The sequence below is a fragment of the Ornithorhynchus anatinus genome, chromosome 14 (assembly GCF_004115215.2).
Source record: "Ornithorhynchus anatinus isolate Pmale09 chromosome 14, mOrnAna1.pri.v4, whole genome shotgun sequence".
Classification (NCBI taxonomy): Eukaryota; Metazoa; Chordata; class Mammalia; order Monotremata; family Ornithorhynchidae; genus Ornithorhynchus; species Ornithorhynchus anatinus.
Window position 1 is genome coordinate 25,510,744 of NC_041741.1, and position 19,980 is coordinate 25,530,723.

Here is a 19,980-nt window from a genome sequence, read left to right on the forward strand (position 1 = left end):
ACTAAGATGGAAACTTGTTGTGGACATGGAACATATCTATGAAGTCTCTCCCAAGTGCTTAGTATCTTGCTCTGCACACTATAAGCACTTAATACATACCATTGATTGATTGATTGTACAGCTGAGGAAACTGAGACACAGAGCAGTGAAGTGACTTGCCAAACATTACCCAGATTTAAGGTGGTGAAACTGGGATTAGAACCCAGTTCTCCTGACTCCCAGACCCCTGCTCCACACCACTTCTCTTTAACAACAATGATCCACCAAAATTTGGATCTGTAATATGTGCTTTTGTTCATCCTCAGGAAAGGACTGAGTTCTGTAGTGGATATGTTTTTTAAGGTATTTGTTAAGCGCCCAGTGTTTTAAACACTGGGGTAGATACAAAATAATCAGGTGAGACACAGTACCTCTCCCATATGGGGTTCACGGTCTTAATCCCCACACCCTCTCGGGATCGCATCCGGAGAGTTTCCACTACTGTACCAATCATGATTACAGGAGGGAGGGTCAAGCAGAGGCCTACCCATTCCATTCCTAGCTTGTCCAGCGGCTAGCAAATGGAAGGCAACCTGCTACAAGTCAAAACTCACCTGTGCTGGGCAGCAGCGGCTTAGGAGAGAGTCGAGGGCGGTGATTCAAGTTGACTGGGCAGGAGGAGGCAATGGTAAACCACTTCTGTATTTTTACCAAGAGAATTCTATGGATACACTACCAGAATGATGGTAGATAGAGGTGAGGCATTCTGAGAGAGATGTGTCCATGGTGTTACTATGGGTCGGAGACGACTCGACAGCATAAGACAAGAAAAGACAAGCTAAGACACAGAGAAGTTAAGTGACTTGCCCAAGCTCTCACAGCCACCAGCACTAGAACCCAAATACTTCAATGATAAAAATTAAAACCTAATTTACTCATGTCGTTCACATTTAACTGCCCTGTTAGCATAGGTTTTTTTCTCCTTATTGAATACCTAAATTTTCAGAGTTCTGAACTAAGTGGAGGAAGCACACTGTGGGGAGGGAATGGGTCGGTTAAATAGTTCTGTTGCACTCTCCCAAGTGCTTAGAACAGTGCCCTACACCCAGTAACCACTCAATAGATATAATAATGTTGGTATTTGTTAAGCGCTTACAATGTGCAGAGCACTGTTCTAAGCGCTGGGGTAGATACAGGTCATCAGGTTGTCCCACTGGGACTCACAGTCAATCCCCATTTTACAGATGAGGTAACTGAGGCACAGAGAAGTTAAGTGACTTGCCCACAGTCATATAGTTGCCAAGTGGCAGAGCCGGTATTCGAACCCCTGATGTCTGACTCCCAAGCCCACGCTCTTTCCACTGAGCAACGCTGCTTCTATGATTCATTGAAATGTCAATGAAGCTAAAGCTATATAACAAGTCAGACAGGAACACTATACATTTTGATCTTTGAATTTTTCTAATTCTTTTGGATTCATCTTTCCATATTAGAAAATAGACAACACTAGGTAACAAAATGTTTTGATGAGATAAGATGAACATGTGGTTTGCTTGTAGGGTATCCAAATGCTCAGATTAGTGCCTTGCCCTCAGTAACTACTCAGTAAATTTCCCGAGTTACTCATTTGATATTCTGCCAGCTATTATTTCTCTTTTGAAAGTAACACATTAACTAGGAAATGTTTAAAATAGACACTTTAAAATGGACAATGCAAATCTAAAAACTTCCTTAATTTCTTATGTCGTTAAAATGTAACTTTACTGAATCGTATTGCTTTTTCTAAAACTAAAAATGCCACTGTGCTAAGCTCTTTCTACCGCCCACCCCGCACGCTCCGCTCCTCCGCCGCCCACCTCCTCACCGTCCCTCGGTCTTGCCTATCCCGCCGTCGACCCCTGGGTCACGTCCTCCCGCGGTCCTGGAACGCCCTCCCTCCTCACCTCCGCCAAACCAATTCTCTTTCCCTCTTCAAAACCCTACTTAAAAATCACCTCCTCCAAGAGGCCTTCCCAGACTGAGCTCCTCGTCCCCCTCTACTCCCTCTGCCATCCCCCCTTTACCTCTCCGCAGCTAAAGCCTCATTTTCCCCTTTTCCCTCTGCTCCTCCACCTCTCCCTTCCCATCCCCACAGCACTGTACTTGTCCGCTCAACTGTATATATTTTCGTTACCCTATTTATTTTGTTAATGAATTGTACATCGCCTTGATTCTATTTAGTTGCCATTGTTTTTATGAGATGTTCTTCCCTTTGACGCTGTTTAGTGCCATTGTTCTTGTCTGTCCGTCTCCCCCGATTAGACTGTAAGCCCGTCAAACGGCAGGGACCGTCTCTATCTGTTGCCGACTTGTTCACCCAAGCGCTTAGTACAGTGCTCTGCACATAGTAAGCGCTCAATAAATACTATTGAATGAATGAAAAGCTCTGGGGTGAGTACAAGATAATTGGGGTCAATACAATCCCTATCCCACATAGGTTTTTCAGTCTTAATCCCCAATTTATGGGTGCGGTAACTGAGGCACAGTGAAGTGAAGTGAATTGCCCAAGGTCACACAGCAAATAAGTGACCTCTGACTTCTAGGCCCATGCTCTTTCTGCTAGGCCATGCTGCTTCTGACTAGGCTACACTGCTTCTCAGTTCTACTAGAAAGCCTGGGGTTTTAATCAGGACTTGTACCTCTACCACAATAACTCTTGAAATATATCAAGCATGAGAACAAACGGAAACGTCCATGTTTTAGTGTATCTTGGACTAGGGGAAGGACTATGGGAGCGGGCTTAAGTCTGAATCCCAGCTTTTTCCCTGGACAGCTGCATGAATTTGAAGAGGTCACTTAATCCTTCTGGACCTGTTTCCTAATATATAAAATGGGAATAAAATAACTATTTTCCTTTCTTCTTAGATTGTTAGCCTGTTGCATGACAGGGATTGTGTCCATTCTAATTATTTTTCTAATATTTTTAATCATCATTATAATCATTGAATATGCTTTACATATATTATTTGGAATATAAATTTGATCATCAGTTAGATCCATCGAGAAGGTAATTAATCTGAAAGTTGTGAGACCCACTGAGAGATGTATGAACTCTAACATCTGGAAAGAGTTCCAGTATTTTTAAAAATTAGTAATATAACTCCCAGTGATTTTTTTTTTAACCTGTATTAGTGTAACACAAGTACTTACACTCTAAGAAAACCTTCATCATTACTCTATCAGGCTGAAATAAAGAATTAAGAAAACAGTGCTTGGCACTTAGTAAGAGCTTAATAAATGTCATCATCATAATCAGTATTATTGTTATTAACTGATAATTCAAGTGAAAATCATCTACTTTTCTTTCAACTACTTCCTTATTTCCTACAATATTATTGCATATATTTGCCTCAGACCAATGTCAAAAATCGCCTTCTTTTTCCTCTTGAGGGTCAGAAACTATGATTGTTTTGTTGTTTCTTTCCCTTCCAGAGACAGATATTTTAGTTTGATTGTCACACTGCTGTTCTGAATAAAAGTCTCAGGAAGCAATAGAATCGAATGACTCAAGCAAATAATCGTAATTTTCTCCCAGTTCAATCTATTTAACGCAACGACTAGAGATTAAATGAACTGGTTTCTTTTATAATGAGCTATCCGAGATTGTGTATGCAATGTGCCAGATATTTTACCCCTATCTTTTTTCATGCAGGTGCCATACTCTGAACTGGGTGGAAAAACTCTGGTGATGGCAGTTTATGACTTTGATCGTTTCTCTAAACACGATATCATTGGTGAATTTAAAGTTGCCATGAACACAGTGGATTTTGGTCACGTCACTGAGGAATGGCGAGATCTGCAGAGTGCTGAAAAGGAAGAGGTAGGAAAACCATTATCGTTTATGTCATGGATTTTATCAACCTTCCGGCTAACAAACAATGACTTACAGAAAGTACCTATTCAAGGTGTTCATCTATCAAAAAAATCTGGTAACAGAGTGTAAAGGGAAATATGTAATTTTAGAAATTTTTGTTTCGTAGGTCTCCTGTAAGATCAAATAGAGATTGTACGTGAAAGCCTCAAAGTCATTTCTATCGGGCCCAGTCCTAGAAACATGACAGCCATGGGACAGCTCACGTAGGCTTGAAAGCCTGATTATATCTTCAAACCAAGATCACTTCCAATAGGGAAGAGTTTATAAAATAGTTCAGCTGCTTTAGCCAATCCTAAGGACCCAAGCTAAGACTACATCCTTCCCAGATTTTCCCCAAAGCAATTACCTCTTAAAATGTTCCATTCATCCATCTGAAAACTAATTCTGATTTTCTTCTGACTAGTTCTGACTTGTAGAACTGTCTAAGAGGTGCTGCTGCAAAATATTTTTAAAGAGGACTGAAAAAAATTCTTATCCTTCTTCCTCAATTCCAACGTTTCTAATATGTTTCTACTTAAATAGAAAGAAAAATGACAGATTGTCCATGAGTATTTCTGCTTCAAGGAGACCGACAGTTCACTGTTTCTCCTAAAGACATTCAGCATTGGATTGGTAAAATAGAGATAATATACAAAGACTGAGATTAAATCAATTGTTTTAAAAGGACTTGTATTTATAGGGGATATAAGCAACTCCTCAAAAGTCCCCCTCCAAAAGTTGTGTGCTTATAGAACTTTTCCTGCATTGCTTCTGATTCTTTTGTGTGACACAGATGTTTGTCTTTATCGCAATTACATGTAATCAAAAAATTGTACTTTAGACTCTACTTCTCTTCCCAGTTTGTTAAAATGCAAACCTCCTTGCCCAAGATTACTGTGGAGGTTAAGAATGACAAGTGGAACCATGAATTTGCCCCTAGTTCATCTGCTATTATCTGTGCTAGACCAGATTACTTTGAAAGCCAAGACAATTGTGAATACTTTGAATTCTGAAATCTTGATCTGTGAGGGTTTGTGTATGTTCTATGTATGAGCTTTTGTGTGCTCTTTGTTGGTCTTCTGATCTTCAAAGCTCTTCTAAAATTCCATCTCCTTCTCGAGCCCTTCCCGGAATATCTCTAATCTCCCCGCTTTATATCCTACAACTGCTAATTCAGACACGTAAGCACTTAAAAAGATTCAGACCCCTTATAGCATTTATGTACATCTCTCTATTATATATTCTATTACTTCCTTCTACCTGTAATTTACTGTGGTGTGCTACATGGCAAACTCTTTGAACACTAGCTTTATTGTACTCTCCCAAGCTCTTAACACAGTGGTGAGTATGCGGCAAGCCATCAATAAATAATGATTGATGCAAGTTTTTGCAGATAATCTCAAACCAAGGACTTCTATGCCCTCTTAAGCGGCTCTATAGCCTCCTCGCCGTTATCACAGAACCCACGATGAGTGAGACTAGAATCGAGGCATATCACAGAAAAGGTGTGGTTCCTGAGGAGATAGGAGAAACATTTTAAATTTGCAGAAACAATGTAGTCTAGTGGAAAGAGCATGGGCCTCGAGTCAGAGGACCTGGATTCTAATCTCAACTCTGCCAATTCCTTGCTCTGTGATCTTGGGCAAGTCACTTAACTTCTCAGGGCGTCAATTACCTCAGTTATAAAATGGGCATTAAGACTTTGAGCCCCTTGTGGGATGTAACTACCCTATTATCTAGTACAGTGCCTGGCACGTAGTAAGCATTTAAGAAATACCATTTAAGAAAAAAAAACCTCCCCAAAACAAAATGCCTACTATCCAACATGAAACCTACAAAGTACTAGAAGAGTTTCCCAAGTGATTCAAATCACCTATATATTATAGAAATCAGCTTTTGAAATACCAGCAAGAAATCAAATCAATATTAACATTGAATTTAGAGGCTAAGAATGTGTGTACATTTCTCCTAAAAGTCATTTGGTTTCCAAGTTGTTTAATCTGTCCACTTAGTTTATTAATAATAATAATTATTATTATGGTATTTTTTTAAATGCTTACTATGTGCCAAGCACTGTTCTAAATGCTGGGGTAGATACAAGGAAATCAAGTTGTCCTGAATGGGGCTCACTCTTAATCCCCATTTTACAGATGAGGTAACTGAGGCACAAAGAAGTGAGTGGCTTGCCCAAGGTCCTACAGCAGACAAGTGGTGGAGCCTGGATTGGAACCTATGTCCTCTGATTCCCAAGCCCATGCTCTGTCCACTAAGCCTTGCGGCTTATTCTGAAGTAGTGGTAAGAAAACAGTAGTAATCTTGTACAGGACCGTGGCATTGCCATTGTAGCATTGCCTATTTGTGGTAATCCTGCAGATTGGGGGATTGGTGTAGATTCCACCAAACTGGATTTGGAGGGGGTTGGGGATCAGGTGCATTGGTACTAAAGGAACTATATTTCTTGGCATTCAAAGTGACACAGAAAGCAGGTCTCTAGGGATCGTGCTTCTTTGAGTAGGGATTCATATTTGGCAAGTCACTTGTATTTGTGTTTCTATGTGTGTTTGTATTTAACCTCCAAGAGGAGGTTAAGGAGGAAGGTATGAAGAGGAAACTAAATAGAGACAGAGGGGGAAGAGGAAGACAGAGATAGAAAAAGAGGCAGGAACAGTTAGGCACATGTGAACACAGAGATAGAGAGACACGCAAAGACAGAAAGATGAACACCTCTTCAGGTCAGGGCAACCAGACAAGGCAACAATGGTTAAAGAAGTGGAGAGAGGGAGACACAGACACAGATGCAGACAGAGAGATTAGTACCACCATTTCTACCTTCGCTGCCATACCTATCCTTTTCCATGGAGGTTTCCAATGCAGCAATTCTTCTGTGCCAGAGATTTCCAAGGAGTTAAACAAGCCACTGGAAGCAGGAAATCTAAACACGGGTCGCCTCGCGCTATTTGCTGCCCATTCAGTGCTGCCATAGGCTGTGCTTCCAGCCGTGATCACCACCACTGATACCTCCACATCCCCTTCAAACATAGCTTCTCCCACCCTGGCAATTCTTATCTTCCCAGCCATATCTGCAATTTTATTTGTTCATATCTGTAATTTTATTTATTTGTATTGATGTCTGTTTCCCGCAATTTAGACTCTAAGCTCATTGTGGGCAGGGATTGTGACTGTTTATTGTTATGATGTACTCTCCCAAGCGCTTAGTACAGTGCTCTGTACACAGCAAGCACTTAATAAATATAATTGGATTGAATGAATTGAATGAACGAATGAGTGGAACTTTTCAGGGCTTGTTGAACTCTTCCTAGTGGCAAGATAGATGAACAGAATTTATTGGAAGGGGTACAGATAGAGTAAACAAATCTATATACCCTTAAAAAAGGAACCCAGATCCTGCTCATTTCAAACATAAAAGTATTTGAAAGCTCTTACATTTCTTCATATCTGCTACTGTACTACCCAAGGGAGTTGAGTCATCCCTAGCAGAGTTCCTTTTGGACCAGTTTTTTTGTTTTTTTTTTTTTCCCACAGAAAAGCATCACTTCAATTGTCACTAGCTATTACTATCATTGACAGTAGAAAGCACGAACCTACTGAAAGTTAGACTCCCAACCTAAAATATAAATGGTTTCCCAGAGCAGCTGCATCTACATCATTTGTGTGGTATAGACTGGCAAGCAGAAGAATGGGTTCCAATTAGTCATTTAATCACTAATTACCCTTACCCTGGAAGAAATCAGAGAAACGTATCTGAAGTTCTGGCTTTCCTTCTTTGTAGAATATTTTTCAGACTGCCTCCTCCGGATTCAGCGCACGCTCATTGATTTAACAGAGGCGATCAGCTCCCTCTAGAGTCAAAATATTTGAAGTGATATTGCTGCTAATTGATAACTGAAATTTCCCAAGACCTATTCACTCACTCATTCATTCATTCATTCATTCATTCGTATTTACTGAGCACTTACTGTGTGCAAGGCACTGTATCAAATGGATGGGAGAGTACAATATAAAAACAAACACACATTCCCTGCCCACAACTTTTTCACAGTCTAGAGGGGAAGACAGACATTAATATACATAAATGAATTAATTACAACAATTAAAGATGCTGCTTCCTCTACTCATATCCCAATTTTTTTTATACTTTCCTTTTTTGCTATGATGAATTATTATTAATGCCTTCTTTAAGTATGTTAAATACCCTAACATTTACCCAAAACATACTCTAAAATAATATGCTGACTCTGAAATAATACCTTGACCTAGACTGAAGCTTGTGGTAAATAGGGAACTTGTCTGCCAACTCTGTTGTATTATGCTCTCCAAGTATTTAGTACCGTGCTCTGCACACATTGTGATCAAAAAATATGAATGGTTAATTGACTGACATTTCCTAGAGTAACCCATATCCTTTTACCATTTGTAAGTGTTACTTGAAATGTGAAGTCAGAGGGTTTAATAAGGCTCCAATCCAAATCTTGATTAGAAAGATATCACTCATCCTATCCTCCTTGATTTACTGCTTCAGCCTCCTTACCGACTACCCAGCCTCCTGGCTCTCCCCAATCCAGTCTTTACTTCACTCTGTTGCCCGGATCAACTTTATACAAAAACATTCAAGACATGTCACCCTGCTCCTCAAAAATTCCAGTGGTTGCCCATCCACCTCCACATCAACCAAAAACTCCTCACCATTGGCTTTAAAGCACTCAACCACCTTGCCCCCTTCTTACCTCACCTCACTTGCTCTCCTTCTACAACCCAGAGTGCACACTTCACTCCCCTGGTGCTAACCTTATCACTGTGCCCCAATCTTACCTGTCTCTCCCCCGACCCCTAGCCTCTGCCCTGTCTCTGGCCTGGAACACACTTCCTCCTCTAATCTGACAGACAATTACTCTCCCCCCCGCTTCGAACTTTTATCTCCTCTGAGGTCTTCCCGGACTAAGTCCCAGTTTTCCTAATCTTCCTTCTGCATTGCCTTGACTTGCTCCCTTTGCTCTTCCCCCATCCCAGCCCCACAGCACTTATGTACAGGTCTGTAATTTTATTTATTTGTATTGAGGTCTGTCTCCTCCACTCTAGACTGCAAGCCCACTGTGGGCAGGGAATGTGACTGTTTATTGTTGTACTTTCCCAAGTGCTTAGTACAGTGCTCTGCACACAGTAAGATTCAGTAAATACAACTGAATGAATGAATGAATGAATGAAAGAAAAAAAAACACTTCAGACAGAAGCATACTTGGCTGTTTTCTAAAACTACAAGCCAGAGAGATTGTATGACTTCCTTTGGTATCCTATCTAATATCTAAAGGGTCTCATGACTCCAAGGTAGGACACATTTTCTCACCAAGAGGACACATAAAACTCCAAATTCATTATTTAACAATATTGGTTTTTCCCTAATAATTCCATGAAATGCTTGGATAGGAAGAAAAAAACATAGTCAAAGCAGAAAAAGCTTCAGTGCACTTTAGAACTCCAAAAGTCTCACTGCTTTAGAAAGTGATAAAGAAAATTCTTGATTTATCTAGAGTTGTGAAGCTATTGAATTCAGTAGCATTGCCCAATTATGTGTAATTTCCAAATAAAAATGAATCTAGTCAAAATGAAAATTTATCAGCATCACAGAATTGAAATATAATCTTGGCTTCTCTCTATTGGGTTTCCATTTCATAGCTTTTATACCCACCACTACATCTAAGCAGCATGGCTCAGTGGAAAGAGCACGGGCTTTGGAGTCAGAGGTCATGGGTTCGAATCCTGGCTCGGCCACTTGTCAGCTGTGTGACTTTGGGCAAGTCACTTAACTTCTCGGTGCCTCAGTTACTTCATCTGTAAAATGGGGATTAAGACTGTGAGCCCCACGTGGGACAACCTGATTCCCTTGTGTCTACCCCAGCGCTTAGAACAGTGCTTGGCACATAGTAAGCGCTTAACAAATACCAACATTATTATTATTATTATTATTATCTAATAGACAACAGCCATATTGCAAAGTATCCCTCGCTGATGGAGCTTTACTTTTCTTTCATTTATTTGCTCGGGTCCACCATGGGGGTGTGATTTGCTTAAGAGGTGTTTGATTGCTTACAAACTCATCTGGGCACCCTATCCGTTCATTCATTCATTTGATTGCATTTATTGAGTGCTTACTGGGTGCAAAGCACTGAACTAAGCATTTGAAAGAGCTCAGTCCAACAAACAGACACATTCCCTGCCCACAGTGAGCTCAAGGTGAAGGAGTTGAACTACAATCCAATATGGCGCTGCCTTCCCCTGGCAGTCTTTTGACACAATCTGAACAGTCTTTTGACACAATCTGACACCAACCCCCTGTGATGTCTATCTCCTCTGCTAGTACTAATCCTTGAGTACAGGAGTTGTGTAAACTCTTTCTACAGTACTCTGCACAGAATAAGCACTCTATAAATTCATGCTATTGATTGCTATTCATGCTATTCAAACCACATTCTAAGTTCAGACCCAAATTCAAAATCCTAAACTAGAACCCTGACACACAAGTAAAACCATTTTCCTAGTTCCATCCCTCAAGCAGTTTACAGACTATACAAGGCAGTAAGACAGAAAAAAAAAAAATAAATCAATTAAATTTGTATCAAAAGCTGTAATAATTATTACAGTTCTTTATTAGTTCTTTAATCAGAATGGAAAGTATGAATTGCTGTTGGGTCCTTTGACCTCCTAATAACGCTTTTGGATTCAGACCAAGGGATGCATTTTTTTTCTACAGCTTTCAAAAAGGTTTAAAATTACTTTTAATTTGGAGATGAATAAATTTTGATGCTTGGATTCTTTTGGGAAAATGGGAGTCGATGATAGTGGCTCCAAGATCAATTTTATTACAGATAGAACAACCAGAGACACAGTTTAATTTAAGTTGGCCCTGAGCCTCGGGGTTTTGTGTTTAGTTTTAATGCAGGAAAATATTGAGCTAACTGTTTATCTTGGGTATTGCTGAGAGCCAAAAGGGAATGTGTTTAAATAAATGGCTCACCAGCCATCAACATTTGGTCAGTCTTTAAGTCTTCCACCCCATCTTCATGTCAGCAATCGGGATAGTTGATGTCCTAGAGTTACCCAGAACTGAGCGCATAATTTGGTTTACCACCTGTAATTTCTATTAAGAAATATTATTGGATAGCTTCAAGACCCACTATCAAGTGTAAATAGAGATAGCTATCTAGCCATTGTTCCAACAGTGCTTAATGGTGTATTAAAGGAGGTAACAATGACATTAAAAACCTGCGTTTTGCAGCCTCCATTCCCTGAATGAACTATCTCCCTGCCTGTTAAGTAAGAAAAGTTGCGAGAATTGAGGAGAGGAAACTCCTCTACTTCCTGGTCTGCTGGGGAACCGGACCTTAGATTCTTCCTTCTCTGCTGGATTGGAGCCTTCTCTTCAGCCAAGGTGTTCATCCCCAGCCGCACAGCATTTAAATACATTTCCGTAATTCATTATTTATATTAATGTCTATCTCCCTCTCTAGACTGTAAGCTTGTTGTGGGCAGGGAGTATGTCTGTTATATTGTTCTCTTCCAAACACTCAGTACAGTGCTCTGCACATGGTAAGCACTCAGTAATTGACTGATTATTGACCATTTACTGTGTGCAGAACACTGTACTAAGTGCTTAAGAGAGAACAGTATAATTGAGTTGGTAGACTCAGTCCCTGCCCACAAGACCTTATGGGGTGAGATAAGTGTTAACATAAATTGCATTTAGGGAAAATAGTGGAGTATGAAGATGTGTACATGTGTGAAATCAAAGTGTTTAAGGAGTACACTGCCGAGTGAATAGGTTTTGGAGATGACAGTGCCAAAAGTGGAGAATGAAGGTTTTGTCAGGGAAGGCCTTTGAACTGAACATGGAGTTTCTGAAATTGGGATAAAGTAAAGAGACTGTTGGGACAGTCTTAGGAAAAAACATGAAAGATGAAGACCCAAAGAGGAAGTGAAACAAGAGAGGGGAGAAATTTAAAGAAAGAAACAGGCAGAAGGAAAGAAAAGAGAAGAAATGGAGGGAGAATGAAAACAGAGTGGAAGATAGGCAAGGCCAGAAAGAGAATGGGATGCAGAAAAGGAGAGAAAGATGGGACAATGAGGAAAACATGGGAGTCTGAGCCACCATGAGAGACATGGACTGAGTTGATCGTGATTAACTTAGTATAGCGTTTGGCACATAAGTGTTTAAATATCATTTAAAAAAGAGTGTTGAGGGAAATAAGGTCAAAGGGGCAGAGAAAAGGGGGAAAGAAGTAGGAAAGAGAAGAAATGAAAAAAGGGAGAGAGAAAGGAAAAAAAGGTGGGGATATAAAAAATAAAACAGGAAAAAGGAATGCAGGGACAGGTAAAGGAAAGGCAGAAGGAAAAGGTCTTGCTGCCATCTGTAATTCATTTTAATGACTGTCTCACTCTTAAAACTGTAAGCTCCTCGTGGACAGGTATTATGTCTACCAAACCATTTGAATTTTCCCAAGTATTTACTATAGTGTTCTGCACACAGTAAGTGCTCAAATCCATTGGCTGATGGATTGATCAATCCTGCGCTTGCATCCCGGCACTCGACTCAGAGCAGGAAGTTTCTGGGTGGAAGAGCCTATGATCAGTCAGCCAGTTAATTGTATTTATTGAGGGTTTATGTGTGCACAGCACTGTACTAAATGCTTAGGAGAGTACAATATTCTACAATAATACAGTATAACTGATACATTCCCTGCTCACAACAAGCTTACAATCTAGAGGGGGAGACAGACATCAATATAAATAAAAGAATTACAGATATATACAAAGGTTCCATGGGGTTGGGAGGAGGGATGAATAAAGGGAGAAAGCCAGGGTGATACAGAATGGAGTGGGAGAAGTGGAATGGAAGGCTTAGTCAGGAAAGTCCTCTTGGAGGAGATGTACTTGCTATACGGCTTTAAAGAGGGGGGAGAGTCATTGTCTATTGGATATGAGGAAGGAGGGCGTTCCAGACCAGAGACAGTAGACGGCCGAGAAGTGGGGGGCAAGATAGATGAGTCTGAGGTACAGTGAGAAGGTTAGCATTAGAGCGAGAAGGAAAATTTTGTCCTCAGAATATAATTTTGATGGATCTATTTCTGAGGCCACAATAGTGACTTTGCAGAAAGAAATTTTGATTCCAGAACCATCTTGAATATTTTCTACCTAATGATGAACTAACTTCTCTCTGTCTCTGTCTCTCTCTCTCTCTCTCTCTATATATATATATACATATACACATATATAAAGTTCTGATTTCTTGTTTGGCGAGAAGGAAAGTAAATTATATTAAATCATTTTCTAGTTATTAGTCTACTCCTTTAAATTTTACAGGAAAAAAAAAATGTTCCAACCTCAAAACAGAACTAGGTCCACCAGCGTTTATCAATTCTGACAAAGCCAGCAATATCATCGTAGAAACTCAATAAGCTGACCAGGTGTACAGATGGTAAATGCTTTTATAAGATATTGTAGAGGTCTTGATGTTGTTACTTGCAATTAGCCTAAAACTTGCTCATAGCAAAACCCATGTCCATTTACTGTGGTTTAAAGATGTTTTCAGATTCTGGAAGACCCTTTATTAAAATAATGTCATTCAGTAGTTGATATGAGTGGCAAGGTTCTTGCCAACAATGGAAGTTGGTACTATTCCACAATGTTTCCAGACATTTTCCAGCCAGCTGTCTCCTCATTCTTCTTGAAGATGATGATGATGGAGGCATCTCGAAATTCTGAGATATTTCCTTATTGTTTCATATTTTGAGGGACTGTTTACTTCAAGCTTTTGGAGCATTGGAGAAGCACATCTTATTGTTTGTAGACCTTGACTGGAGCTTTGCCATTGGCAACCTCACTAAGCGATGGAGGAAAAGCTAGTTCTTGACTTTTTTTTTTGTTGTTTTCTTTTGGTTTTTGTTAAGTATTTACTACACGGCATGTACTGTATGACATGCTGGGATAATTACAAGGTAATCAGGTTGGACACATTCCCTATCCCACATAGGGCTCACAGTCTTAATCCCCATTTTACAGGTGAGGTACTGAGGCACCGAGAAGTTACATGACTTACCCAAAGTCACACAAGCAGACAAGTGGCAGAGCTGGCATTAGAACCCAGGTCCTTTGACTCCCGGGTCCATCCTTTTTCCACTAAGCCACACTACTTCTCCAAGATCTAGGAGCTTTGCCAACGGTGATTTCACTAAACGATGGAGAAAAAGCTATATCTTCACATATCTCTTTTGTTTTCTTTCCTTATGGTATTTGTTAAGCATTTATTATGTGCGAGGCACTATACTAAGTGTTGGACTCGATAAAAGGTAAGCAGAATGGACACATTCCCTATCTCACATAAGGCTCACAGTTTCAATCCCCATTTTACATATTAGGTACTGAGGCACAGAGAACTGAAGAGACTTGCCAAGGTCACACAGCAGACACCACTGCAGCGCGTAGTACAGTGCCTGGCACATCGTAAGCACTCAACAAATACCACAATTGTTATTATCATTATTCTTTGTTCCACACTCCACTATGCAGTCATCATTTGACATCTTATTCTACATGGCTGGGAGGATCACAATCAATGGTATTTATTGAGTGCTTGTTGTGTGCAGAGCACTATACTAAGCGCTTGGGAGAATACCATATAACAGAGTTGGTAGACATGTTCACTACCCAAAATGAACTTACAGCTTAGAGAGGGAGACAGACATTAACTGTATATATTTTCATTACCCTATTTTTTTTGTTAATGAGATGTACATCACCTTGATTCTATTTATTTGCTATTGTTTTAATGAGATGTTCATCCCCTTGATCCTATTTATTGCTATTGTTCTTGTCTGTCTGTCTCTCCCGATTAGACTGTCAGCCCGTCAAAGGGCAGGGACTCTCTTTATCTGTTACCAATTTGTACATTCCGAGCGCTTAGTACAGTGCTCTGCACATAGTAAGCGCTCAATAAATACTATTGAATGAATGAATGAATGAATAAATAATTTATCAGATATAATGTATAGATATGTACATAAGTGCAATGCGGCTTAGGGTGAGGTGAATATAAAATGCCTGAAAGTCACAGATCTAAGTGAATGGGGATCTGCAAGGTATTGTTGACATGCTATTCCCATGAGATGTCCTCTGGTAGCATTCGGGCTCGATAGCTGCCTGGCAGAACCTCTCAGAGAGACAGCCAGGCCCTACTCCCATCACTCAAGGCCACCCTAATTTGCTGTTTTAGTGTCTAATCCCCTCCGATTCCTCCCTTTTTTATGATATTTGTTAAGTGCTTACTATGTTCCAGGCACTGTTCTAAGCACTGGGGTAGATACAAACTAATCAGCTTGGACACAGTACATGTCCCACACGGGGCTCACAATCTTAATCCCTATTTTACACATGAGGTAACTAAGGCCCAGAGATGTGAAGTGCCTTGCCCGAGGTCACACAGCAGACACGTGGCAGAAGCAGGATTGGAACTCAGGTCCTTCTGACTCCCAGGAATGTGCTCTATCCATTAGGTCACACTGCTTCTCCTCAGTCTTTCTTCCACACATCAATCCCACCTGCACAAGCCATGAGATACTGATATTATTTGGCTACGTTGCATGTATGCGTGTTGTGTGTTGCACGTGTCTGTTGTTGAGGCATTTGACACTCCCCCCTACCCCCGCAGATGGTTTGGATGGCTGTTTGTAAATGATTTGTACATTCCAAGCGCTTAGTCCAGTGGTCTGCACATAGTAAGTGCTCAATCAATACTATTGAATGAATGAATGAATGTTTGAGGAACAAAGCCTTTCTCATTCACTCATTCATTCAGTCGCATTTACTGAGCTCTTACTGTATGCAGAGCATTGTACTAAGTGCTTGGGAGAGTTCAGTGCAACAATAAACAGATACAGTCCCTGCCCATCACAATTAGAGGAAGTCTGGGATACATTGGACACTATCCAACAACCTTACGTAGCCAAATCAGACAGTACTCGACATCTCACATAGTCTAATAATATCACTATCTCATAACGTGTGCAGGCGGGGTTGGTGTGTGCAAAAAGGACTGAGGAGAAGCACTTTGTGGCCTAATGGATAAAGCATAATCCTGGGAGTTAGAAGGATCTGGGTTCTAATCTTGGCTCTGCCACATTTCTGCTGTGTGACCTTGGACACGTGACTTCACTTCTCTGGGCCTCAGTTGCCTCATATGTAAAATAGGGATTTAGACTGTGAGCCCCATGTGGGACATGTACTGTGTCCAAACTGATTAGTTTGTATCTACCCCAGTGCTTAGAACAGTGCCTGGCACATAATAAGCACTTAACAAATATCATAAAAAAGGAGGAGTCAGAGGGGATTAGACTTGTCATCTTCCTCCATTGTCTCTGCCACCTGCTCATCCCCAAAACACATATTTACTTATGTATATTAATGTCTGTCTTTCACCGCTAGATTGTGAGCTTGTTGTGGTCAGAGAAAGTGTCTGTTGTTGTATTGTATTCGCCCAAGCGCTTAGTACAGTGTTTTGCCCGCGGTAAGCACTCAAGAAATACAATTGAATGAATGAATGAATGACACCACAGTCTTACTCTGGCATCTGATAACACGAAGGCAGCCCTGCAACTTGAAGAAAAGACCACAGCGGCAGAAAGAGCCAGATCCACCAGCATCTGAGCTGTAAAAGAAATAAAGTCCTAATGATAATTATGGTATATGTTAAGCGCTTACTATGTGCTAAGCACTATTCTAAGTGCTGGGCACTGTTCTAAGTGCTGATAGGAGCATAGTGGGGAGGGTATGTAGAGACAGGAGAGCAAATTCAGGGCGCATGGAAGGCGACCAGAAAACCCAAAGGAACCATGGAGGAGAGTGGGAAGAGGTGGATTTCTGCATCGCAGCAGGGGCCAGGATAACTTTCACACCTTGACAGGAAAGAGGTCAGTTTCTTCATGCCTTACCTGACAGCAGAGTAAAATTAGAATCTCTGATGGGGAACCGTTGCAACCAAAGCACACTTATCCCCTCTTCTTTTAATAGTTCCCTGTTGCAGACAAATCCAAACCTATTATTGGAACAGATATATTCAGTTTCCCTACAAAGCATTAATTACCATTAAACTAAGGAGACAAGCAGTAGAAAAGAGAAAAGGATCATTCAAGCGTATTTAGATTTTCTTTCTTATTTCTTGTTGGCTTTGGGCATAAGGCGCCTGTTTGTTCGCATGGTTATCTTACCTTTTTTCAATATTAAATTCTAATTCTAATCTATAGTAAATTTTAAATCCCAAAATAAATTTTCACATCTGTGAAACTTGATGACTCTTCTGGCCTTTAAGATGATGCAAGAAGCACATTCCACAATCATGGAGTGGAGAAAGCCCTCTCTGAAGTCTTCCCCGAATAGAGCTTATGCCCATTTCAAGGCAGGGATTGATAATTACTGGCCCTGTCGTACTCATACTTGTTGAATATGGAGAAACACTGTTTGCCTAGTGAAAGAGCACAGGCCCTGGAGTCAGAGGATATGGGTTCCAGTCCTATCTCTGCCATATGCCTGCTGTGTAGCCTTGGGCGAGTCACTCCATTTCTCTGGGCTTCAGTTTCCTCAACTGAAAAATAGGGATGAAATCCTTGTTCTCCTTTCTAGTTATGCTGGCAGCCCCAAGTAGGACGGGGGCTGTGTCTGACCTGATTAACTTCTATCTACTGCAGCACTTAGAACCATGCTTGACATATAGTAAGCGCCTAACAAATACAATAGTAAAGATATGCTACTCTACAAGTGATGCAGACAACTGCCAGGGTTCGAAAGGGGTAAAAAAAACCTCTGTATAATTGTATTTATCTGCAATTTATTGATTGATTGATCTATTTATTTTTATTAATGTCTCTCTGCCCTCTATACTGTGAGCTCTTTGTGGGCAGGAATGTGTCTGTTTTACATTGTATTCTGAGTCCAACCTGATTTGCTTGCCTCCACCCCAGCGCTTAGTAGAGTGCTTTGCACATAGTAAGCGCTCAATAAATATGATTAATAGTAATTACTAGTAATCATTATTATGGAATTTAAGTGTTTACCATGTGACAGGCACTGTCCTAAGCGCTGGGATAGATACAAGGTATGGGGTTGGACACAGTCCCTGTACCGCATAGAGTTCACAGTTTTAATCGCCATTTAACAGATGAGGAAACTGCGGCACAGAGGAGTTAAGTGACTTGCCTAAGGTCACACAGCAGACAAGTGGCGGAGCCGGGATTAGAACCCATGATCTTCTGACTCCCAGGCCCATGTTCTATCCACTAGGCCATGCTGCTTGCTTCTCTGATGAATTGGATTGATTGAATGAATGAATGAATGAATGAACGAACCTCGATGGGCACTGCTGCACTTGATCTAACCATCTCTTTCTGGGATTTGAGGATCACTGAGGTCCTAAGGCAAGGTTGGATGAATAGTGAGAAGAAGCAGCGGAGAAGCAGCGTGGCTCAGTGGAAAGAGCCCGGGTTTGGGAGTCAGAGGTCATGGGTTGGAATCCCAGCTCTGCCATTTGTCAGCTGTGTGACTGTGGGCAAGTCACTTAACTTCTCTGTGCCTCAGTTACCACATCTGTAAAATGGGGATTAACTGTGAGTCTCACGTGGGACAACCTGATTACCCTGTATCTACCCCAGCCCTTAGAACAGTGCTCTGCACATAGTAAGCGCTTAACAAATACCAGCATTATTATTATTAGTGCCTGGGGCCATGAGATAATTAATTTGGTATCCTTACCCTCCGTCCTTATAATGCGTGACACCATTATACTTGCAAATGAACAAAGTCAGTGCACCTGCCTCATGCACACGTTAAGCTCCTTGTGGCCAGGGAATCTGTCTACCGTATCAATTGTATTGTACTTACTTCATACAGTGCTCTGCATACAGTAAGTGCTCAATTAATACCATTGACTGATTGATTGAACTGCCCTTCTGTGTCTTTATATTTCACTCTCTTGCAAGCATGCTCTGTCTCTCTCATGATTGACCAGTGTTTCCCGGTGAGTGTACAAAGGCGATCCCTACCACACTTCCCTACCTTCCTTAAGAAGCACTGTGGTCTAATGGATAGAGCACGGACCCGGGAGTCAGAAGGATCTCGATTTGAATCCCAGCTCCACCACATGTTTGTTGTGTGTGTGACCTTGGGAAAGTCACTTAACTTCTCCGGGCCTCAGTTACCTCAGCTGTAAAATGGGAAATGCGATCATGAGCCTCATGTGGGACAGGGACTGTGTCCGACCTGATTAGCTTACGTCTACCCCAGCGTTTAATACAGTGCCTGGCACTAAATAAGCACTTAACAAATACCATAAAAAGTAAAAAAACAACATTTCCCCAATCAAGAAATGCCATTCAGACACGGGGATGGGGCAGGAGAGAAAGGATGCACACAAGTGAAATTGAGGGATATGTATGGAAGAGAGAGAGAGGAAAAGAGGAGTTTAGAGAGTGGGACACCTGTATTTAGGCACTATCCCCCACTGGTAAAGCCTAATATTCATAGTAAAAGTATCTATTAAGTACTCTGCATAGAACACTGTACTAAGCACTGTACTCGTCCCCTCAGCTGTATATATTTTCATTATCCTATTTATTTTGTTAATGAGATGTACATCACCTTGATTCTATTTATTTGCTATTGTTTTAATGATATTCTTCCCCTTGATTCTATTTATTGCCATTGTTCTTGTCTGTCCCTCTCCCCCGATTAGACTGTAAACCCATTAAAGGGCAGGGACTGTCTCTATCTGTTACCGATTTGTACATTCCAAGCACTTAGTACAGTGCTCTGCACATAGTAAATGCTCAATAAATACTATTGAATGAATGAATGAAGAATACACAGGTGGGATTGAGATATGGTCTCTGTAACAACAGAACTAAAAGTATTTCTGCAGTATTTCACTTGTTTCAGTGCAGCGAATATGAGATATTTGAGAAGTACAGAATAATGGCATGACGGCTTTCTCTCTCCAAAGAGCTTACAGGAGTAGTCCAAATAAATAAGCATACAAGTGACTGAACATATCTATG

At 40.8% G+C, this 19,980-nt stretch overlaps 1 protein-coding gene across 3 annotated transcripts in view; it reads left to right on the top strand.

Moving 5' to 3' along the window:
• Nucleotides 1-19,980, top strand: part of SYT1 (synaptotagmin 1) — a 656,933-nt gene that overhangs the window by 483,461 nt on the left and 153,492 nt on the right. For all 3 annotated transcript variants that reach the window (XM_007666337.4, XM_007666335.3, XM_029079387.2), the window contains one exon: nucleotides 3,671-3,838. In XM_007666337.4, the coding sequence (XP_007664527.1) occupies nucleotides 3,671-3,838 (168 nt within the window). The remainder of the gene's footprint in view (nucleotides 1-3,670; nucleotides 3,839-19,980) is intronic.